This window comes from Osmerus mordax, chromosome 1, assembly GCF_038355195.1.
Source record: "Osmerus mordax isolate fOsmMor3 chromosome 1, fOsmMor3.pri, whole genome shotgun sequence".
NCBI lineage: Eukaryota > Metazoa > Chordata > Actinopteri > Osmeriformes > Osmeridae > Osmerus > Osmerus mordax.
The window spans coordinates 7,307,338-7,332,621 of NC_090050.1; the positions used below are offsets into that span (position 1 = coordinate 7,307,338).

General features: G+C 40.7%; 1 protein-coding gene across 1 annotated transcript; it reads left to right on the forward strand.

The window, feature by feature from the left end:
• Positions 1–3,572: 3,572 nt before the first annotated feature.
• On the forward strand, positions 3,573–25,049 carry LOC136942039 (rac GTPase-activating protein 1-like). Its single transcript, XM_067234783.1, has 17 exons — positions 3,573–3,662; positions 4,070–4,154; positions 6,157–6,359; positions 6,445–6,599; positions 7,062–7,131; positions 7,223–7,276; positions 8,295–8,372; positions 8,540–8,645; positions 8,782–8,921; positions 9,079–9,243; positions 22,008–22,103; positions 22,407–22,605; positions 22,765–22,870; positions 23,097–23,229; positions 23,389–23,503; positions 23,672–23,777; positions 23,924–25,049. The coding sequence occupies exons 2-17, from the start codon at positions 4,073–4,075 to the stop codon at positions 23,997–23,999; spliced, it is 1,884 nt and encodes a 627-aa protein (XP_067090884.1). The 5' UTR covers positions 3,573–3,662; positions 4,070–4,072; the 3' UTR covers positions 24,000–25,049.
• The last annotated feature ends 235 nt before the right edge of the window (positions 25,050–25,284 follow it).

A 25,284-nucleotide genomic window follows, 5' to 3' on the forward strand; every position in this document is an offset into this window, starting at 1 on the left:
TTGAATTTGTTTTCAACAAACATGGCTGCCGCTGGAGAGCTGAGATGTGATGATTCTGCCATCGAGTCTTTTTTAGAAGACATTGACAGCGCATTAATTTTGAAAGAGGAACAGAGAAACGAAATCAAGGCATTTGTCGATGGAAAATATGTTTTTTTCCGTCCTTCCTAAGGGATTCGGTAAAAGTTAACATACTACGTTGCTTTGATTGGTTGTAGGTCTATCCAATTGAGCGAAGAGGCATTTTCTTAAGGGTTCGGTCGAAACACGCCCCATACTCACAGCCCAACGGAGCGGTATCAGACTCATATTCTGACTAGAATTATGAGTATGACAACGTCAGGCTACTAGGCCTATGCTTTTGGGATAACAACCTGAGACTGGCTGCAGTTGCCTTATTTAAAAAACTGTTAGTTAATTGTAAATTGTGTGGCAAGGTAGGTGGTGAGGTCCAGGGGAGAGGAGGTGGGATGGTAGGTGGTGAGGTCCAGGGGAGAGGAGGTGACAGCAGGGGGGGCATTTATTCCTGGCGTGGCTGCAAGGGTAGGAGTGTTGGCTTCAGATGGTCCAGCGGCGTCCTCCGGGGCTCTGGTGGGACCTGGAGGTGATGTCAGTGGGAGGAGGCGTCTGGTGTCCACTGCGGCGGGGTTGAAGGGGAAGATGCCGCACTTCCTGAAACCTGCAACCACAAATCTCCGGTCTCTGCACCGCTCATACGGGCTGCCTAGGGCTGTCCATCTGAAACCCCGACTCGTCACAGTTATATATCTTTCGGGGTTTCTCCCTCAGCCTGTTCTCTTCCAGTGTCCTTCCAAGTAGTTCGTAGAACTGCCCCACATTTTTCTCCCTGGCACATGAGGCTCGACCTCGGTCGATGTTGTCCGGCGCCCTCATGGTGAGAATGCCACGGTGACGCTGGCGGAAGTTCCGCCACCATCTCCTGCAGAGGAGCTTGGTGGCGGTAGGGTCTCTCTTCCTCCTTTAACAGAATATAAATATATGAATTTGATTTACAATAAGTATTTTGGGGGGTGCATATGTAATATTGAACATACCTAATGGCGGTGGCAAATGCCAGGAGTTGGGCCTTGGTGAGTGGGAACCCATGGCCTGCGCTGTAGAGGCAGTACTGGACAAGGGCTTGTTCATCCTGGTCAGTTAACAGGAGCCCTTGTCCAGACTTGTGGCCATGGGTTACCCGGCCCTTCACCCTATCCGCCAGTGTCATCCGTGGCACATTGTTGATCCTGGCTGCCTGCCTCACTGATACACCCTCCTCTTCCACTGCTCTCAGAGCCCTGAGCATATCTTCCTCCCTCCACAGCTTCCTTTTGCTAATCTGGCTCATCTAAATAAAATTTTGATATCTGTTACTACCATAAATTAAGAAACTACTATGTCATTTCTGTTATCTAGAGTTCATAACAGTCATATGAAGAGGTATCTATGATAAGCTTCAATAATAGTTGATGTCTAAAACAAAATGCTTTCTTTCTAATTCGAAGAAAATGTATACTTATTATTACTATATTGTCTATAAGCTACCTCTTTATTACACAAAACACAATTTAAATAATACGTTTGTAGCCTATACCACACTCTTAACCAACATTGTCATGTGCTTGACAGAAAATGGCATGTATCAGTTGTTATTTTATTGATATTCTCGTCTTTTAAAACCAAATCCAATAGTAATGCCTGTAATCAGAACACACCAGTTGTAACCTGGTTGAAATCCTTGTGACTGAATGTATCGGATACATTGTAACCTAGCCTTGTTAAAACTTTCAGTCGCAGACAGCTGCGAGAAAAACGCCAATCCAAATGTTGTCATGGCATCATATTCACTAGAGCAAGATAGTCTACAAAATAGGTAAGAAAATGGCTAATCTGGATCTCTTATTGAAGTGGGCAGTTGTCAGATACCCAGTAGATGATATGATATAAAATTAGATCGAGGTTGACAACTGACAGTTTGATTAACTACCCGCTAGGCTAACTAGACTATCTTTCGACCGTCGTTTTGTAGCTCTATCGCAAATTTGACACGGTCTTAAAACTATGTCTTTAACGGTGTATTTAAATATGAATATGTTCACGTAGGGGGCTCAGGAGCGGCGCCAGAGAATTTTTAATGCAGGTGCTAAGGGGGTGCTAGATCATTGACAGGGGGAGCTGCGCAATTCTATATATTATATATAAATACTATCAGGGCCGCCTGGGCCGGAGTGGGACCCATTTTCAGCCCGGCAGTGTAATGGCCAAAGCCAGCCCATCCCCCATCAGGGGCCGAGCCATACGTTGAACAATCGGGGCTTAACGCGAACCTAGAACCTAGTCAAGGTTCTGATGCGAGGTGAAATCGGAACTTCACATGAACGCGAACGCGCATAGCGAGCGATCGAAATTTTTTGCATTAATTTTCTGGAAATTACAACCCAAATTTGTACCTGAAAGATTCAGGGCTTTTGAGAAAACATATTTTTCCCACCCTTGCAGGAACCTAGATTTATGAAGTGACAGATCTTTCTTTTTTTACCTGTCTTTTTCAGTTCCTCCTGGCATCTTTCCCCCATCCATTTTATTCTTTTTGCATCATCTTAATTTTTCTAACTCCACAACAATAAATTATTGTTTAGGCTTGTCTCCGTGGCAACAAACTTGGTACACGCACTTGTGTTTGAGAAAGAGAGCATGCGCGACAACTGAAAACGGCACTTTTTAATCCACGGTCTGATCATGCGCTTATTTAGATTAAAACCTAGTGTAGCCTATTAGCTTACTTATCAGTCACAGTAACTTAACACATGGTTTTATTCGGTGTGTGAAAAAAACTAAGAGAAAGCAGGCGATCTGCTGGGCCAATTTATGAGCGGGCAGAGCGGCCCACCGTGAATTCTCCCGATGGCCACTCCGGGCCTGAATACTATTAATAAATTTGCAATATTTTTGGGGGTGCTATTGGGGTGCTTTGGTCTTTCTTGGGGGTGCTGAAGCGCCTGCTAGACCCTCCCTAGCGCCGCCCATGAGGGGGCTGTAATTTGGTATAGAGACAATATAAGATGTATCGATATCGGAGAGTTACTTACTTTTTTTGCTGCAGCAAACCGTCTTCTGAAAATTAACGGTAAAACGTTCTCATCTCGAGGGTGGACGATAATGGGCCCCCGAAAGTTGGAGATTTAGAGTGGACGATAATGGGGCCCCTTACACTAACTGTCAATTAGATAAGATAGTCTATGTTGCAAGATGACCAAGTCTAGCTAGTAATCTAGTTACGATAAAGTAAAATAAATATTCCTAGTAGGCCTATCTAAACCAGCCTTGGAAACAATGAAAACAACAACATTTGAAAACGATGTTAAACAAACGTATATAACCGCACATTCACAGGGTAGATCTCTAACCCAGAACAGACAGACTCCACCACTGTAGGCGGCGATAAAGCAATACTTTGCCGCATGCCATACAATCGGGGAAAGAGAAGGCGCTGATTTTGAAGTTTGAAACGGAGGTCAGGAAGATGCGGGAGTGGCACTATTACAGCACGGAGTGACAGGGACACTGGATGTCTTGGTGATCCTGTCGCACTGTGGTCGAATATTATTTGATAGGTGCTGAACCTGGTCGTGGCATTCTGACCTGAAAATACACCGAAAACAGTAAGTGTGTACTATTCTATTGTTTCTAATTGTCTAGCTAGCACAGTGTCCACTATCTCGTCTGCTTGCTAGCAACCCCTAGTCAAAATATCAATTTCTAATAGAGTCCTATTGGATGAAAACATTCCTGTAAAAATTCCTGTCAGTATCACGTATTCTTGTCAGCTATAGGCTATATCATGACAGCTAGCAAACGTTCGTTTTTGAACCAGACTTCATACCGAACACTGAAGGGAGGGTTTCACTTTCAGCATAGCGTTCAACAACATCATTGTTAGCTGAGTCAGATAACTTGCTAGATATATGTAATGCAGGACAATCTTAGTTAGGTTTCGGTCTACTATTGTAGATGATTAACGCTTTGATGTAGTTTAAACTGTGCCATTAAACTGATCTCATTTCACCAGGACATGGCGTCTGCGCTGAACCTGCAAAACCAGTTTCAGAGTCTGCGTGCACATGTAGAAGTCCTGAATAAAGGAATTGAACCACGTAAGTTAGTATCAAGCTAACATGTAGCTATCAGGCACACCATACTCACAATAAAAATAATGACTTGCATTGACTCGATAAAAATAACTGATTAGTGTAATTTAGTGATTCCTTGTTACCCATCCACACGGTCCCAGAGAAATTAAAAGCAGTCTGGGCGGAAGGCTATGATGAAGAAAGACACTCCACAAGTTGCAAAGTGTTGATTAATTGGGTGTGCTTTGCCTTTGGCAAGGGCACAACCTTTGTTCTCTCACATATATATTATTATTATTATATATATTTTTTTGCCCCCCTAAAACTCAGTCAATATTTGGCCTACATAGACAACGTAGGTGTCAAAAGTTTCATCTTGGTAGCGACTGAGTTGCTTCTATTGGAATTTACGTTCCGTTGCATGGTTTAGGCTTAAGTTAAGTTTTTGTGGCGAAAAGTGAAGCTAACGGTGGCTAATTTGCTAGCCACAGTCACTCACGTTACTAACGTCACTGCGTCACTAACGTCACGAAAACACGCGTGACTACCTTTGGCAGAACATTCGTTTCGCATCTGTTAACTTGGGGATAGCTAGGCTAACTATAGCTTTACTGCAAGGCAGCTGCAGAAATGCCACAAGAAAAGAGGCCAGGGTGATAACTATTTACTCATTTTACTTTGTGATATGACACACAATTGTGATGTGTAATGTACAGTATAAGCTGATATTATTAAGGAAGTACATCTACTTTCGGAAACAGTAGTCTATTTCACTGAAGTATTAGCATCATGACGTTAGCCTGTGTTGCCCGGGCAACACATACTACGGTGGTCTATGATGTAGCGTTATCTGTTTTCAATCGTTAAAATAAACATTCCTCACATATACATTTTCGTTGTAGGATTTATTCTGACATTAGTAAACGATTTGTTGGTGAAATTACCATTACCTGTGGTTTCAAACCAGTGTAGCTCACTGCAACGCTGTAGCTTACGCGAGACAGTACAAAAACATATACACTACACAGCTGTTTAGGAAGTCAAACGGCGACAGAACATGTTCGGCACTCCCCTTACTTAAATCAAAAGTCTATCTAACTACTAACCTGAACTTCATTGCCACAGCCTAAACGTCGTCAATCTGTTCATGAAAATAATTAATTTCAGCTTAAACCGTACAACGGAACGTTAAATCCAATTCAACCAACGCAATCGCTACCAAGACGAACACAGCAGTAGTCTAGTACTGTACCGTACCGGGGCAGCTTCTCCACACAGGGCTATATCGCATTTTGCGTTGTTACTGACAATGATCGCTACCAGTGAGCTTTTTATGAATGTGCGATTTTCCACTAAATAAATGTCAAGCTTATTTACGTTTTGGGGGGCATATTTTCAGTTAGCAGATGGTACTGTTTGAATCGCGATTCCATCTTCTACTACCGGGTAACGTCGTAGAATAATCTTCAAAGGGGGTTCTTTATTAATGAATGAATGCAATGAGTAGGCTAAATGCCTGAAAATATCATGAGAAGGGAAAAACTTAAAATGACGTTTAAGTCATAGAGATTAGGTCAATTTTTACACCGGTCTGCCAAATGTATTCGTTTTGATCAACGATGAGGCTGCCTCTTGCAGGGGAAATGAGAAGACATCTATTTCATTCTACACTTCACTCGTATTTTCAGTTGTAAATGAGCAGCAAAAAAAAATGATTTTAAATCTATGTAATCTTTATAAATAATAAGTATGCATTTTTATATAAAATATACAGAAATATCAGTTGTAAAAAATGTCATTCAAAAACGGACCCCTGTGCAACCGACACAAGCAAGCACACCCTACAATTTCCCCAGAAATTGTACCCTCTCTAGTTCTTTTTTCTTTCCGCTTTGGAGAATCTTTTTTTTTCTTTACTACAAAAAGTCTTTGAAATGGCTCTAAGCAATGCTTGAAAATAAACCATATACAATTGGGTGGACAGGTTTGTGAGCTTACTATCTCATACTGTTCCTTCTTATTTAAGAGTTCCTCCAGATGGCTTTGAACTTTGAAGACTGTCGTCGGAAGTGGTTGCAGGTAGACGAGGAACTAGGGGCATGCAAAGAGGTTCTGTCCAAAACAGAGACTGAGAGAGGAACCTTGGAGGTCAAACTAAAACATGCCCGAAACCAAGTGGACGTAGAGATTCGACGGCGTCAGAAGGCAGAAGCTGACTACGAAAAATTGGTTGGTATCAATGGTTTATTCTTTAATAAGATGATACAGTTTTTAGAGCACGAGTGCCCATTCACATGTTTGTGGCTGTGTGTAGGAGCGCCAGTTCCAGTTGATCCGAGAGCTGCTAATCTCGGAGAGCACCAGTAGCAGTGTCCATCTCAGCGAGGAGCAGCGCTCTGCTCTGGCCTTTCTCAGTGCCCACTCTCGGGCAGACCAGGCAGCCAAGGCCAACCTAAACAACAGCCGAAGGTGTGCTTCCCACAAGGCTGCTTAGCAACACCAATCAATTCCACAGTACCTAGCCAGTTAAAGTAAACCACAGAGCTATATACATTACATTTAGTCATTTAGCAGACGCTCTTATCCAGAGCGACTTACAGTAAATACAGGGACATTCCCCCCGAGGCAATTAGGGTGAAGTGCCTTGCCCAAGGACACAACATCATTTTGCACAGCCAGGAATCTAACTGGCAACCTTCTGATTACTGGCCCGATTCCCTCACCGCTCAGCCACCTGACTCCGTCCAAGTATTGCTGTTTCCCGCCAAGCCAATTAAGGGACAAGATGGATTCCTGGTTGATTATTGTTAGTTATTGTTTCCTGACTCAATAGATATTAACAGTTTTGAAAAGCTTCTAGGCTTATACCCATAGATAAAACACTAGAACTGTCTACTGTTACTCCTAAACAAGGCTTCCATATCTTTTCAGGTTAACCACTATTGATGAATCCACATCAATACTGTCGGATATCAGCTATGACAAAACGGATGACTCCATGGTAAGATTATTTATACAGCATTATTATCTGTGCAATCATAGGGGTATTACTTTTTAGCAAGTGTTATATTACTGCCTTTTTCTTGACGCAGGACTGGGACTCCTCTGTTATGAGGACTGTGAGACTGAGGAAACGTCAGAGGCGGGTGAGGATAGTATAGTGTGTATTGTCTGCATGTGTACAAAAATCCCTGAAATGCCTTATTTCTCACACTTTTTGGGGTATCTGGGCTGCGTTCACTTACCGCACCGTATAACATGACTGTAAAACATGACAGGATGAGGAAATGTTTGAAAGAGGCCAGATGGAGCTCAGATTCCTCAGGTCTGTCACTAGAGGGAAGAGTTTCTTGTTATGCGTTTTTAAAGGAAGAGTGGCAGAATTTAATTTGGCAGTGGAGGTAGAAGTTTAGGGAGGCTCTAAGCATCACTTCATATATAAAGTAAACACAAGATATACCTGTAATTTTATATTACAGTATGTAGGGTCAGTTAAAGAGAAAGTTCTCACTAAATTGGGTCTGGTAATTGTCTTCTCGAGTCAGACTATGGATTTTGTTCGGCCCAACAACAACGCTACCACTACTGCACGGTTTGTTCTGCCATGAGCAATGCAATGACAAGAACATAAGAACATTCTGTGTGTAACATGTTAGCTGTGTTATTTTTATTATATCTAAATATATTATACATAAGCAGACTAGATTGACAGGGATCTGAGATTGTCATCTCACCCAGCAACTATTTACCAGTTATTGTTACTTTGGCTCTAACATTCTACTGAGAGATGACAATTCACTTTTGTTGCGTATTTTCCATGAAATTATTATTTTTATACAAGATGTTTTAAACTACCTACCTCCCCACCCTTTACCCGGTGGATCAACTGCCAATACAGATATATTGCCACCGATATATTGATCAGACTGTCATCTGACAATCTACAGGGGATGAGCCAAGAGGATTTTAAGAATGTTGAGCCTACAGACCCAACAAATGCACCACTCAAAAAAAAGAAAAGAACTGTATTCTCCATTTCATGTTGAAGCAAAAAATGAATTTACAAAAACTACAGCAGTATAGTCAGGAACTGCGGAGGGTACGTAGCTGACAGTTGAAGTGTCATACGCTTCTGATAGTTCTGTTAACTTTATTAATCCACAGCGTTCTTTAAGAAACCAAACCAATGGTCCTCCTCAGGTGGTAAAGAAGCCTCGATCTACTGGGCACATATCAGAAAAGGTACTTAATTACTTTTTCAACAAACAAAAATGTCTTCCTGCAACATAAAACATTCTTATGATGAATATATATATATAGTATCTGTATCTAAGCAAAAACTAATTTGATGTCAGAATAACTAAATAATCCTAATAAATAGGATTTACTCTTTTATTGTATTGTTGCAGGAGAATAAGCCGCTAGTGGCCAAAATACCTGGCAATGGAGGCCCTGTTGAGGCTGTTTCCACCATTGAGACGATGCCCTACTGGACAAGAAATCGGACAAAGACTGGTTAGAACTGGTTATCTAACAAACCACTACTGTGATCCAACACCGTCTGACAATGTTTTAAACGAGTGCTTGGTGACCTGATATCTGTCTTGTTATATGGCTCTACTTTGATGTAACATGTTCTCTTCTCCACCAGCTCAAGTCTGGGATGGTTCTACCACTGACCAATCAGAGTGTGTTAGTGAGGCTCCCAGCACACCAATTAGTGATCCTCCATCACTAAGAAGACCCAAAGTCATCAGAGCAGGACCAAAACATGAGTTCATCTCCAAAACAGTATGTTTTCTACTGCCTTGTCTTTCAATGATTTTCTGTTCAATTTGGTTCCAGGTAAAAATATTTCTTTATAGGTGCTATATGCTTAAGGGGTACTGACAAACTCAAGTCGATACCTCAATGTAGCAACAAGATTATACCTTGCTGTCTTGCACAGGTTATCAAGTCAGAATTCTGCGTGCCATGTGGTAGGAAGACCAAATTTGGGAAGCTCTACCTAAAATGCCAGGACTGCAGGATGGTGACACATCCAGAGTGTCGTGACAGATGTCCCCTGCCGTGTAACCCCTCCACAGGTGGCACCCCTGTCAGGGCTGTAAAGGTAATGAAAATATGGGGTTAATATGCAACGTTTTGGTGTGTTCAAATTAGGGCTGAACGATTTAGGAAAATAAGCTAATTGCGATTAATTTGAGTAATTGCAATTGCGATTATTATATGATTTATTATTAATAGGGCTGTCAAGCGCTTAAAATATTTAATCACATTATTTCATATGATTAATCGCAAAATTATTCAATCTATTTAATCAGTAAAAATTTTACCCCTATTTTTTTGGGTTATATAAATGGACTGCATTTATATAGCGCTTTTCTACTTTAGCAGCACTCAAAACGCTTTACAATGTTTGCCTCTCATTCACCCACATTCACACATACCGACGGCAGCGAGCTACCATGCAAGGTGCCGGCCTGTCCATCAGGAGCAACTTGGGGTTCAGAGTCTTGCTCAGGGATACTTCGGCACATGACCTAGGAGGAGTCGGGTATCGAACCGGCAACCTTGCGATTAACGGACATCCTGAGCCACAGCCGCCCCAATGTTTATAACATTAAAAGGGTGTACTTAAAAACTTAAAATAGGCATAACTGGATGATAATGTCCATATAACAAGTTCAGATGGAACAAATCATAAATTGTGAGGGAGTTTTATTCACTCACAAATTATACTGCTGTATAATAAACATCAACAAAATTACGCTGCGTTCACACTGCAGCGATGCGAGTGACATGTTTTCCATTCATTTTCTATGGAGCCAGGCGAATCGCTTGCGTGGTGCATTGTGGGTAGCGACGCGACCAAGTTGAGATTTTCTCAACTTTATGTAAATGAGGACCGATTTTCGCTAGCGATGGCCAATCAGAGTGTTTTCTTGTTTCTCGTAACGTAGCAACCATGGTAAACATTTCTATCTTTCTAGGTTTCAAGGTGTAGGAGAAACTAATCGTTTGTGTGGCTGCTTACCCAGTCCTGTACGATACATAGCTGTATTCGTACCGAGATGTTCATTTTTTTTAAACGATGCATGGCGCAAGGTTGCCAAAGTTGTTGGTGCTTGTACTTTCAAATTCAGTCTAGTCACATTACGTAACTTCGTTCTGTGGTAACTAGCTAGCTAGCCCGGCTGGAACTCCCTACTGTATCGTATCGACAGATTAGTAGAGACTTCGAGTAATATAATAAAACGTTTTTTACACATGTCAACGTGTATGTCTATTAAACAGTTTTGTATTTTGTATACAAGTAGTATTTTGATCGATGTTGCGAGTACGTAAACCCAAGTCTGCACACTTGGCCATGACAACTACAACAGTGACTTTAGAGAACTACATTCTACATTAATATTTTCTTTTCTGTTTGAAACGCCCCCGAGCGTGGTGAACTGTGGGAAGGCGAGCGATGGCAAGCGACTCGCGTCGCTGCAGTGTAGGGCTGCACGATTATGACCAAAATGATGATCACGATTATTTTAATCAATATTGAGATCACGATTAATTATCATGATTATTTGTTGATTTTAACCAAATCAAATTTTATTGTCACAATGCATTGTACCTGCATAATGGATGTGAAAAAACTCAAAATATACAATAAATAAAAAACAAATATTCCATAACAATGTAACCAAATGAAAACATTTCAGAACAATGCAGAAAAGACTAGTTTACAGTTACAGGTTTTTGGAAAGAAACACTAGCCTGTCAACATTTTCGGGCTTGAGGGATGAGCGAAGGCAGGTCACCACATTCCCCCCTGTGCTGAACACCCACTCAGAGGGAGAACTTGTAGCCGGGATGCATAAGTACTTCTTCGCCAGTTTTGAGAGACGTGGGAAGAGTTTCTGATGTTCCCTCCACCAGTCAAGCGGGTCCTCCTCACTGTCTAGGTTACCTGATTGTAGGTATGACTGTAGCTCAGAAGATGTAGCTTGTTGTTCTTGGAGAGGACTGATTCTTTGTGTGGCTCCCTCAGCAGCCTTGAAGACTACAAAAAAGAAAGCCCTTGGGGAACTCCCCAAGGTCTTTCTTTTTTGTAGTCGGTGCATCCTCAGCAGTCTCACCATGGGGATCAGTTTGGCCCATCTCCTTGAGGAGTGTAGTAAATAAGATATGAATAATGAATAGCACTAATAATCTAAACCTATTCAACACTAATTTCCAGGGAGTACATAACACCACTGGATTTCAAATCATTTTAATCCACTTAAAGCATTAATTTATCTGGCATGAATTGGTGCAACATTGTCCTCACTGACGTAGCTCAGCTTGAAGCGTGGATCAAGTGCAGAAGCCATATCAAGCAGTTCTTGTGTCAGGGGGTCATTGTATTTTTCATCCAGATACATTTACATTTAGTCATTTAGCAGACACTCTTATCCAGAGCGACTTACAGTAAGTACAGGGACATTCCCCCGAGGTAAGTAGGGTGAAGTGTCTTGCCCAAGGACACAACGTCAGTTAGCATGACCGGGAATCGAACTGGCAACCTTCGGATTACTAGCCCGATTTCCTCACCGCTCAGCCATCTGAAGCCAGTCCTCCAGATAGCGGAGGACTGGCTTCACAAAGGAAACGCTGACATACTTCTCACTGGAAAGCGCATCAGTAAATTCCGATAGAGGGCTGAGGGATTTGTTGATGGCCTCGAGGACCTCTGTGTCCTGCCAGGTGGGAATGAGGTGTCGGGCTTTTCTGTCATCGGACAAGACCTGAGAAATAGCCCTCTGCTGCTCCAGGACTCGTGCAATCATTGCCTGCCTTGATCCCCACCTTGTGGGTCACTCGGTCTTCAGTGTATGCTCTGGAAGCTTCAGTTCTCTTTGTGCCTTTTGTTAGCTGCTTCTTACGTCGCCAGCTGTAAGAGAAACTGCTTACCAGCTTTTTGCAGAGACCCACTGCTCGGTCAATCCGAGGATGTCTCATTGCATACTCTAAGAAAGAACATGAACAAATCATATGTAAAATTAAACCACAGATTTGATCATAAACAACCCCAATATATTATTCAATATTTAAGTGAGTGAAATCTTATGTCAGACAACATGAGTAAAACTGTTTAGTTCTGGTTTCTCAACACTAGCAGAAATAAGTTATATTAGGCTACTATTGTTATTATAAGTAACATATTCACACACATTAGCACAATAAGTCCTACTGATCAACTACAATTGATTATCCCAATTGCATAATTGTTCAATTAATTATATATATATTTTAATAATATACAATTCTTTCATTCATTTTTTTAATATAACTTTTACTTACCTATTGCTAGATGGAGTCTGTGGCCAAAGCACTGGAGCCTAGTCCAATTATTTACAGAAGCTGCCTTCACCACATTAGCTCCGTTGTCTGTTGTAATGCAAACAAGCCTCTCCTCCTGCAAGCCCCAAGAGGCCATCGCCTCCCTCAGGCCCTGGGCAATTGACTCTCCCGTGTGATCTTGCGGGAAAAAAGACGTTTGCAAGCATCGACTCTGCATTGCAAAATCCTCATTGATGTAATGAACTGTCAAACTCATGTACGGTTCCATTGTCCTGCTTGACCACAGATCCGTTGTAGTTGCAAAGTACTCTACATTGGCAAGATCACTCTCTATTTCCCCTCTGCGTTTTCTGTACATCGCAGGTAGTGCCACCTTGGAAAAATAATTGCGCGAGGGGATCACGTATCGTTTATCCAGAGGGTTGACCAAGAATTTGAAGCCTTCGTTTGTTACCGTGTTTATTGGGCACATGTCTTTGGCCAAATGAAATGCGACTGCATTCGTTATTTCACTGTGTCTTTGGGAGGTGGATGGGTATGGTGATGCCCTAAAGAGGCTCGCTTCGATGGATGCCTGACTTGATGTTGTGTTTTGTTTACTTTTTGCAACGCATTTCTTGGCCCTCATACATTCATCGTATTGAACTTTATGGTGTTTTTGTAAGTGGTTAAAAAGGTTTGTTGTGTTGCTTTGTGGCGCCAACACAACTTTACGGCACTCTTTGCATATGACCTGTTCTTGTTTTGTGTGACTTGCCTTGAACCCAAAATGCTTCCACACAATGGATGACGATCCGATTCTCGGGACAAGGCCATCGGCCTCGCCCTCTGCTACGCTAGACTTTTCTTTCTTTTTTTTCATTTCTTTTTTTGATAGTAGCCTTATGACCGCCCTCTGTCCTCTTTTACCGTCTACTACAGGGCTCTTCAATCAGTTTGGAGCTGGGGCCGGTTCTTGAAACTGAGGCAAAGTCAGGGGCCGGAGGATATGAGTAATCACGGTAACAAATAAAGAAACTAGAGAGGGTACAATTTCTGGGGAAATTGTAGGGTGTGATTGCTTGCGTCGGTTGCACAGGGGTCTCTATATTTTATATGAAAATGCATAGGGCCTACTTATTATTTATAAAGATCACATAGATTTAAAAGAATCTTTTTTTTGCTGCTCATTTACAACTCAAAATACGAGTGAAGTGTAGAATGAAATATGATGTCTTCTCATTTCCCCTGCAAGAGGCAGCCTCATCGTTGAATGAAAACGAATACATTTGGCAGACCGGTGTAAAAATTGACCTAATCTCTGTGACTTAAACGTCCTTTTATGTTTTTCCTTTCTCGTGATATTTTCAGGAATTTAGTCTACTCATTGCATTCATTCATTAATAAAGAACCCCCTTTGAAGATTATTCTACGACGTTACCGGCAGTAGAAGATGGAATCGCGATTCAAACAGTACCATCTGCTAACTGAAAATATGGCCCCCAAAACATAAATAAGCTTGACATTTATTTAGTGGAAAATCGCTCATTCATAAAAGCTCACTGGTAGCGATCATTGTCAGTAACAACGCAAAATGCGATATAGCCCTGTGTGGAGAAGCTGCCCCGGTAAATTGTACTACTACGGTACAGTACTAGACTACTGCTGTGTTCGTCTTGGTAGCGATTGCGTTGGTTGAATTTGAATTAACGTTCCGTTGTACGGTTTAGGCTGAAATTAATTACTTTCATGAACAGATTGACAAAGTTTAGGCTGTGGCAATGAAGTTCAGGTTAGTAGTTAGACTTTTGATTTAAGTAAGGGGAGTGCCGAACATGTTCTGTCGCCGTTTTACTTCCTAAAAAGCTGTGTAGATGTTTTTGTAGTGTCTCGCGTAGGCTACAACGTTGCAGCGAGCTACACTAGTTTGAAACCAAAGGTAATGATAATTTCACCCACAAATCGTTTACTTGTAATCTAATGTCATAATAAATCCTACAACGAAAATGTATTTGTGAGGAATGTTTAATTTAACGATTGAAAACAGATGCATCATAGACCACTGTAGTATGTGTTGCCCGGGCAACAGAGGCTAATGTCGTGATGCTAATACTTCAGTGAAATAGTAGACTACTGTTTCCGAAAGTAGATGTACTTCCTTAATAATATCAACTTATATTGTACATTACACATCACAATTGTGTGTCATATCACAAAGTAAAATGAGTAAATAGTTATCACCCTGGCCTCTTTTCTTGTGGCGTTTCTGCAGCTGCCTTGCAGTAAAGCTATAGTTAGCCTAGCTATCCCCCAAGTTAACAGATGCGAAACGAATGTTCTGCCAAAGGTAGTCACGCGTGTTTTCGTGACGTTAGTGACGCAGTGACGTTAGTAACGTCAGTGACTGTGGCTAGCAAATTAGCCACCGTTAGCTTCACTTTTCGCCACAAAAACTTAACTTAAGCCTAAACCATGCAACGGAACGTAAATTCCAATAGAAGCAACTCAATCGCTACCAAGACGAAACTTTTGACACCTACGTTGTCTATGTAGGCCAAATATTGACTGAGTTTTAGGGGGGCAAAAAGAAATAAAAATAATAATAATAATATATATGTGAGAGAACAAAGGTTGGGCCCTTGCCGAAGGCAAAGCACACCCAATTACAACAACATACTGAAGGAGTCAATATATTCTATTTTGTAAGTGCATATAACAACATATGCCCAAGAGGCCGCATATGCCCAATGATTCAAAAATCAAACCAGGTGAGCAATAACCAAGCCATATTAACAGACAATTGGAGAAAATGCAATTAACTAACAAAAATGGAAGACTAAGGGCAGTGGGGCCCCTGGGCTTGGGTCATTTTCGGGCCCTACCAACTATACATGACTTTAAATAGAACAAAATGATACATACACAAGCTATATGTATTTAGAGCTGCACGATTCTGAACAAACAACTAAACAAAATAACATAATTTATGTTAATTGCTGAAGTGTTGCTGAATGTTTAATTAATCTGAATTATTTTAAAAAAAAATGTTTGAATGCATGATTCAACTACTCAAATACTTCACTTGTTTCATGGATGAATCCGCATTTTTGAACGAATCTCCTGAATTAACGATTCAATGACTAAATGTTCCCCAATGACAAAACATTTTAAATTATTATACCATGGTCTGGGTGAATACTCGATTCTGATCAGCCAAGTAGTTCCAGCAAAACTGTTCACCGTTCTAAATTATTGAGCTGGTTACATTGTATGAGCAAAGAACATCTTTCCTTGGTATGAGCCTGCACAAAGTGTCTGAAATAAGTAACAATAACATCAGGGACGCAGTCACGCAGTCAAAACCTCCGTTTACAATTTTGAGAAACTTTACCAAACTAACATGTAGTTACAACAATGAGTGACTTCAATATTTCTTTTAACCTATTTGGAAAATGTTACTTTTCTGAATTTACTGTCAGTCAGTGTCACGTAACCGCTCATCTCACATCCCATTCGATTCACCTCGCTAGTCAACCTAGCTCTACTTCAGACTGCGGCCAACACATAAAAATCTTGATTTGATTTGGGGACAATGACATGGCTAGATTGCTGGCTAGTCTTGTTGTTAAACATACTGTCAAATTATAATTACTGTTTGGAGAATGTCAACTTTGATGCGATCATCTCACATCCATTTGCTAGCTATTCAACCCACTACACATGCTGCGGCCGTACTGTAGCCTAGTACTAGCTAGTTTATGGCCGATACCTTGTTCGTGAAAACCTTGATATTGATTTGGGGACAATGACATGGCTTGTTAGCTAGCTAGTCTTCTTGTCAAACATATTGTCCAATTATATTTATGGTTTGTCAACCGTACACAATGTTCTTGTCTATGAATCTTGCTAGCATAACTTAGCTTTCTGGCTAATAGCTCAGTCCTCCGCTGCACGTAAACGGGCGGGGCCCCCTACAGGACGGGGCCCATGGGCTGGAGCCCAGTCAAGCCCAATGGTAATTCCGGCCCTGGTCACGAGTGATTTTTTTAAATTTATTTTTGTCATAGTCACGAACTGAATGAGGTTACTGGAGCACACTCCGGGGGCCAGTCCAAAGCTGCTCGGGGGCCGGATTCGGCCCGCGGGCCACCTATTGAAGAGCCCTGGTCTACTACATCTAGAAACTAAGCTGCGTGGTGCAGGGAACAACTCTGATTGGCTCATGGAGGCACGTGATCAGACATGCAGCCGGCTGCAGCCTGCAGATTGGAGAAAGAGTTTACCATAGGCCAATACATAAAATGACAAATTTTCCGACTACGGAGCCGTTTATAACTCCTCCCCGACTGCAAGCGGCAACTCTCGCTGGTCGTTTCATGCAGCCGATGTCGAACACACCTATTGGTTTACGGAGCGCTAGATTGGCTTTGCAAAAAATAACTTTGATATGGAGCGTTCTATGAACGGAATGACGCATTTTAAATATCGCTTGATCATGCGAATTTGATCGTGGGAAGCCGTGATCGTAATTAAAATTTTATTAATCGTGCAGACCTACTTAAAAGTATATCAAAAGTGAACTAAAAGTGTACTATACATTTTTAGTACACTTTTTTTGTAAGGGTAAACTGACATATACCAACTCGGAGCACTGAGTTTCAACACCCATTTACACATTTAGTCTCTATTTTTTACTCTACTCTTAAGGCATGACTATGTTTAACTTAATGTCTGCACCTCTCTGTCACCAACTGTCTCTGGAGTGGGGGATGGGTGCTTCACAGGGTGTCTACAGGTATAAACAAGTTAAATTAAGACTTAAGACCTTTTAATACCACTTCCAAATGAAATTAAAGACCAAACTTACGATGGAAATACAATTCAAAAGTGGAAATATACAGTCATCTTTCCAAGTAAACACTGATGTCTGTTCAATATGAACAGTATGGTAAAATGACAATAATTGGTTGTTTACGAACATTGACTAAATGTGTGTAATGGGAAAGGATGACACAAATTTAATTGCTGTCCTAAATTATATTTATTATTACACTAGAGTGGAAATGGTGGAGCACAAACTAGCAATTCCATGAATCCCATGGAAACAAAGGCAAATGTGTGAGATGTACTGATGTGGAGCACAAATCATCCAAGAAGCAGTACTTCTCTTGAGTGTTTTTTATTCAGATGAATAATCATTGGATTCAGGTCAAAAGTCTATCACTTGAACTGGTTTCATCACTTAAGACACTCAAAGTCAGCAGCTTGGCATGCTGGGACATGGAAAGGATTAAACATTTAGACTTTCATCAAGGTAGTAAATGTTGGTTTGTCCTTTTTAATCAATGTCCTCAAAAAAGCAATCTGCAGAGCCAGTAGACACAGTAGTCTGTGGGGTGACTGTCTGTCTCTGGAACACGTGCAGGCAGGGCAGGCCAACTGGATGAAGCTGTCCTGGGGTCAGGGCTGAAGAGAAGCTGTCCAGCTAGACAGGGGTAGTCCAGCAAGGAGTCTGTGTTGCTCTCAGCATCCTCTGTTGCACTCTGTTGAGCAGGCCTCTGCATGACCCTCCAGACCTGTCAAAGTGAAGAAAGGGTCCATGTCAGTTGTGACTTTTTCCATCTACACTTGATACAGACTTCAGTTTTGACTGTGAAATGCAGTGGCATTACTTGAACTTGAATCCAAATGTGTTGACCTGATGGAGACCCATGCAAAGTCACTCAAAACACGGGTTCGATTGCAGGCTCTGGCAAGAGTATTTAGCTCTAAACTGGTCAATATACACATCTCAGCAAAGACTAGCTCGACCCTGTAATCAGTGATTATGACTGCCAGAGACCTTTAAATAGGCTGACCGAGTGAAACTAGCCTGGCTAACGTAGGTTGCTTTCTCAGGCAAATGACGAAGGAAACAGGATTGCTTTGAAAAATCCTAGATACTGGCTATCTTCAGCAGGCTCTTGTCTACAAAAAGCAGTCCTCCCTGACATTTGTGGAGTAGAATTGAGTGAAATACAGTCACTGCCAGTGAGCGAACCAAGTCTAACTCTGAGGCTAACGTCAAAACAATGCACTCTCACTCAAATTGCAAGTTTTCCACAAATCACAAAAATAATAGGACCATCTGGCTAAAAGCACAATTCCCACATCTCTTGAGGCTGCCCTGCCTTTTTTGGGGGTAGAATTTACCAAACTGTAAATAAAATGGTGAACATGATGCAACCAAAACATGGCTGCCGCCTAAGCCTATGTGGTCTCCCTGGCGTCCGAACTCACTCCAATTACACAATTCTGAGCCTACAGGTCTGTGGGGAATCGCCTTTTCTCCGAAAGGCTGCCCTCCTCAAACTTTTGGGTGAAGAATTCGCAGAGATGCAAAATGATTCACTAATTATAAACACAAAGGGGAAAAGCTAGCTACTTTTCGAGTTTGGTTTTCCGTCAAATCAAACTCAGAATCTAAAGGTCTAAAAGTGCTCAAACCTTCACCATAATTCAAGAGTAGTGTACTTTCACAAACCCAATCATTGATTCTATCTTAAAATGTGTAAAAATAGGACTTACCGAACGTGGCTGCCTCCAACACGGCTATCAGGCGACTCCAGTTGAAAACAACAATGGCCGCCGAAAAATAATTTATATTCGTAATCAGATGTGCATTCGTAATCAGCAGTAGCATAACGACATCTCTGACGTTGATAACAAACCAAACCGTTTCAAAATCGGTTGAAAATTGAGCAAGTTATGGTCATTTAAAAAGTACATGTAGCATCAACACAATGTTATGGGTGATCGAGTTGACTGTAGCAAGATGGCCGCCATGTGTGGACGTTCAACTCCGTTGTCCGGCAACGCGGACAAGACATCTACCCTTTATATATATCTATGTTCGTAATGGAGAGCTGCGATTGGAAGCAAAATGAAACAGGAGCTATAAACCGAGGGTGGGGGCTTGGTCAGCACACAATTTCAAGAAAGCATGTGTGTGCGTCTTGCCAAGCTCGCGCGTGTGTCAAGTAGGGTGACCACCTGTCCCGCTTTGCGCTGTATCGCACAGCATTTTCAATATGGGACGTGCGGGACAAGGGGTGAAAATTCTGTGCGACACAACGCAAAGCGGGACAGGTGGTCACCCTAGTGTCAAGGGGCAGGATGAGTCTGAGAATATGGAGCATGCGCGCTATGGAGAAATTCAATTGAATTCAATCATATATTGACATATCAAGGTGAAATTGCGTATGGTACTTCAGAATTATGTCAACATGAAGGCACGAACGTTTGAAAAACCATCGGTCAAAATTATATTTGATTTATTAACACAAAGATATTGTGGCAATGTGGACATTTACATAAATACACTTCTTTCAGCCATTTTGTATTGCATTCCTTATTCAATTTGACCCTATAGAAAGACATGTATTCTACAAATCTGTAACAAATTTCAAGTCGATTGGATCTATGGTTCATGAGGAGAAGGGTTTTGAAGGTTGTACCAAGTTTGGACAGTACAAGAAAATTCATAAGTCTGACAATATGGGTCCTTGAGGCTTTTTTGTTCCCCATGAGAAATAAGGCATGTCTACCAATTAACAGGCATTTTGGGCTAATGGGGCGCTGGAGAAATCACAGACTTTGGGCGTGTTTTATAGCGCCACATATAGGCGTACATGTGCCACTAGCCGTCTGGGAGTAATGAGTGACCTGTTGTATCATTGGGCCAAATTGGAAAAAATCTGGTCCTTTTTGAGCTATTGGGCCATTTAGCGGAGAAATATTATAAATATAGCTGCAAGCAGCAATGGCGGATTCCTCCAGAACATTGCGAACCATTTAAAAATGTATATTCTTCACAAATTGTCACTGTATAGAAAAATCCATGCTGCAGACTTACCAATGGGGTACCAAATCTGACCAAATCCAAATATAGCTGCAAGCAGCAATGAGGTGGCCAAGCAGTCAAATGACCCAGAAAACATTTTAGACATCCTCAGAAGAGAGCAACGAGTACACGCAGCAAGTTTGGTGTGAATCCATCAAAGATTTGCTGAGATACGACCCAACTTCCTGTTTGCTGGCTTAACGGATCATTTTGATTGCCTGTACCGGGCAAACGGTTTCGAAAATCAAAAAACCATGTGATACCTTTTGTGAGGCTTGGTCTGAAGATAATCTCTGCTGAATTTGGTGAAGATTGGACTACATGTGTAGGAGGAGTAGAGGAAAAAAACGTTTTTCAATTCATTCAAAATGGCGGACGCATCAATTCGGCTATTATCACAAATTATTACAAGTCACACACGGGATGTCCCAAGATATCATGAGACAAAGGAATCACTTAATAAAGGCAAACAAATCAATAGTTATTGGCCAAAACACATTTTCAACTCACACACACTCAGACGAGTAGTCGAAACTCGATGGAGAGCCATAACAAATCAATGCATTTTTAAAGACATTGTGGTTAAGGTAGAGTATGATTTCATTTAATAATTTAATTCAAATTGTTTTCACACCTATCATAGTTAAAACATAAATTTTTTAAATAGCCGTTCGGGAGCCAAAAGAGCCGGCTCTTTTCAGTGAGCTGGCCGGCTCGTTTGGCTCAGCTCACTGAAAAGAGCCGGCTCACGAAGAAGAGCCGGAATGCCCATCACTACAGGTAAAGGTAAAGTGTATGGCAGGCCTAGGGCCAAAACGTGTCATTTAAAGTTTGTGTACAGACGTTCAAAACGGCCATATACACCATCTATGCTTCCATGCTATTGGTTGGCGTCAACATACCAACCCCTTTTTGACGTTGGGACCAACATACCCACAACGAGGTGAAATCAGTTTTATATTCGATATTCAACAGACATTCATATTCGTACCTCCGTTCAGACTCCGCGTCATATTTAGCTATTGATTACCAATTGCCAATAAATCAATGAAAACGCAAATTTTTCAGAGTTTCCTCAATATCTTTGTCAAAAATTACCACAAACTTAAGACCTGTTGCACATTCATATAATACATAGTTTGACCTTTGACCTTCATTTGACCATGACCCCTTAACTCTTTATAGTTACTACTAGTTTTATACTTACTCTTTATGGGTTAATCAATAATCAACTTTATCACCAAGCCAAATGTTGGACAACTTGGTCAGTTAGTAGTGGAAGAATGTGCAACAAGTTTGAAGTTTGTATGGTCGATTTTGACAAAGATATTGAAGAAACATTCGGGCTGTGCTACTCTTTTACCCCGGTCCCTAAATATGACGCGGAGCAAATTGCAAATGCAATTAATCGTTCAGCCCTAGTTCAAATGTAAGGATGTTTGGTGATCTCATAAAAATTCTTAATGCAATTTTGGTATTTTGGGGATGCTCTGGCTCTAACTGAGCCTGTAGGGGATCAGAACATAAGGTTGTGATGTACAAAAAATATATAATATCCAAGAGCTAAAATTACCTCTCTTTAAGCTACATTGATTTTATTTCCAAATGAATAAGCATATTTGGAACACACAATTCATGATGGAAAATATATGGATTTGTTTTCAATCACCGGTGGTTAGGCCGCCCTGGCAGACTACGCTCCATCCACCTTTCCCATGGTCCCACCCCTAGTGATTTGCTGTGTCAAAGAGATTGAACAAAGAGGTCTGCATGAGGTAAGGTGCCAGTTAATCATTACACAAATTACTCCTGGGGAGAATAGTCATTTGTTAATTTGACATGCATTTATCTGTTTTCCATGACTGACTTCTTGAAAATACATTTTAAAGGGTACATATTTTTGGGGATTAGTCAACCATGGCCTGAACCATTCACAGTAATGTCAAATTACATAAATGAAGGGGTCTGAAAATGAAGTTGTGTAACTTTTGTTACATTACATTTACGCATTTAGCATAAATAGCATAAATGTAAATTCCTCTTTGTCTTTGTTTTGTTAAAATCTTTCATGTTTTAAGGTTGGCTTGTACCGTGTCTCAGGCTCTGAGCGCACTGTCAAGGAGCTTAAGAAGCTGTTCCTGCAAGGAAAGACTATGCCACCGCTTGGCAAGGTTGAGGACATTAACGCCATCACAGGCCTCCTCAAGGACTTTCTAAGGAGCCTCCCGGAACCTCTACTCACCTTCTGCCTCAACCGTGCCTTCATGGAGGCAGCAGGTTACTCAGAACTTTGCTAAATTATCATTTTCTTTTTAATAGGTTTGTTGTATCAAAGAATGTCATATGAACGGAATCCATGCAGACTAGTTACATTGATTATTTTCAAGTAAGTGTAATCGTCATTGTTCTTAATTTTTCCCTGTTTATTATCCACAGAAATCCAAGATGATGGCAACAGTCTTTCGTTGATGTACCAGACCATCAGTGAGCTACCTCAACCCAACAGAGACACTCTGGCCTTCTTGATGGTCCATCTGCATAGGTTACACACTTTGTTACTACTAAATTGTCCTTCTTTGGGAACTGTAAAATTGCTGTAAAATAAATAAGGTGTGCATGGCCCTAAGCAGTTGATTTCAATTCACAATCCATTTACAATCCTGCTGTTACCACCCAGGTGTACCTAATAGCATTCACATGAGAACTCCAGATTTCACAAGGCTTAATACCAAAAAGAAACGTCTATTCCTAAAACATTTTCCTCCCAGGGTAGCACAGTGTGTAGACACCAAGATGAACATCACCAACCTGGCAAGAGTGTTTGGGCCAACCTTGGTAGGCCATGCTGTCCCAGACCCAGATCCCATGACCATCCTGCAGGACACCAACAGGCAGCCAAGGGTATGTTACTATGTAGATGTACCCAATATGTAGTATTTCAGGCATGTCATGTAGAAAAGAGAATTTATATTCCTAATTAATTAATGGAAAAGTTCAATATTCTTTAGTAACTACTCTTAACGTTTCTAATGAATTAAAATTAGTTTTTTTTGTGTACAGGTGATTGAGCGTTTGCTAAGCATACCAGCAAAATATTGGAACCAGTTCGCATTTGACCAAGCCCACGCAATTGTCATGGACAATGCAAATTACCAAAACACTCGAGAACAGAAAGGTAATAGTCATCCTTTTTTGACGGAATGTTCTTACTTGTATGCATTTGTTAAGTAACAACTAGACTGGGAAAAATGCAAAATATTTTGTGTATATAGTCAAATATGTAATAGTTTAATATGAAATCATGTTAATATCAGGTTATGTATGAATTCTGTACAACAATCAGTTAGTATGATGGGACCAGTGAGCACTCCAGAGCACCAGATGACAAAAACGTCATCGTCCAGCTCCTTGTCCCAGCGCATGAGGCAGACTTTGTCTAGCACCACCATGTAAGAACACTTATACTCGTTCATTTATTTATTCGTGTTTGTGACTTTTTTCCCACTGTAATATCTTACTATGCTATTTCCTCTTCTCTTTCCCCTTGTCCGGTTAAATACAGTATGTGAACTCACTTATTTTTATTAATTTACAGATTTGGAAGCAAGAGCAAACCAGCGTCAGTCTCAAGTCACCAAGTGAACTTTTTTGCCTCTCCTTTACCCAAATAGGTTCAGAAGTATCAAGTCTTAAAGCAATTGTGTGGATACTACTGCAATTTAAATATTATACTTTTATACTACCATATTTGTATTACAAATGTCATGATGTACTAAACACTACTGATCTTTTTATTTCCTAGACACTTATCAAGCTTTTGGTCAAATTTTTTATGATATATTTTTACAACTTATAACTACTAAGGTGGTGTGAGTAAATGTATATAACATTTAATCTGATAGAAATCTGATAGATTTGTTTTGCCTCCTGTTTGTTTGCGTTGGTCTGAATTTACTCTCACAGGGTTTTACGCTAGGAGATTTGGCCTACTTTAAATCAAGCAATCACACTCCAGATGGTTTGACATTAGCTCAATTATCTGTCACACATTGATTGGGCATACATTTAGCACAAAAAAGCATCCTATCAACATGGCTAATGTGCAGCCTAATACCTCGGAAAACATGTAACCTTGTTTCTCAACATTGCAAAACTGTACTTATGAACGTGAAAAATAGACAGGCTTATTGTACAAGACTATTGTACAAGTTTCTTACATCCCATACCTCTACTAATCATGCTATTGTAGCTAGCCACTTTCAAAATTAATTGTTGGTAGTTGTATTCCTACACTGACAATATACAGTATAGCACCTGTGTTTAAAATGTTGTACTACAATCCTATATAGAATGTCCCATTACATAGAACATCTGATACAGTTCACAAAAAATGCCAGGATGACCTATTGCATCCTGTAAACAGAAATTAGGTTGTGCCCTTTTATGTTGATGCAGCACATAGATGACAGATGGATGTAGCAGTAGCGTTCTCCGAACCTTTGGTTGTAATCAGTAAGCAATGTGCTGCCGCGCCTGAAATGTAGAAAATTAAATTGAGGAAAAGATATGGGGGCAAAATACAATTTTGTTGTAGATTCAATCAAATTTGAAACTAAGTTGATACTGGAAGAAGCCAGATTGTAAAAACATTCTGTAATTATGTCATGTAAATAAATCAACTGAGAACCAATCATTTATCCTAAATGTACAAGTTGGACAACTATGCATTTATTCATTACTGTACAATTATGGATGTAATTTATTCTATTTGAATTTGTTCTATTACATAAACTTTTATTTATTTTTTTCAAAAAGAAATTCTTAATTCTAGGTGTGAATGTTTTTTTTAACACTCAAAACATTCCCAGTTTGCATAATATATATATAGTTCTGCCAGGCATTGTTTGAGATCCAACATGATTTGGAGTAACTTCATACTTACCCAGACAATTCATA

Excerpts from the sequence above, each read along its gene's own strand:
- LOC136942039 (XM_067234783.1), top strand. The coding sequence starts at position 4,073 with ATGGCGTCTGCGCTGAACCTGCAAAACCAGTTTCAGAGTCTGCGTGCA. Across the intron at positions 4,155-6,156 it reads GAATAAAGGAATTGAACCAC|AGTTCCTCCAGATGGCTTTG; the intron begins GTAAGTTAGTAT and ends TTCTTATTTAAG. Across the intron at positions 23,778-23,923 it reads ACTTTGTCTAGCACCACCAT|ATTTGGAAGCAAGAGCAAAC; the intron begins GTAAGAACACTT and ends ATTAATTTACAG.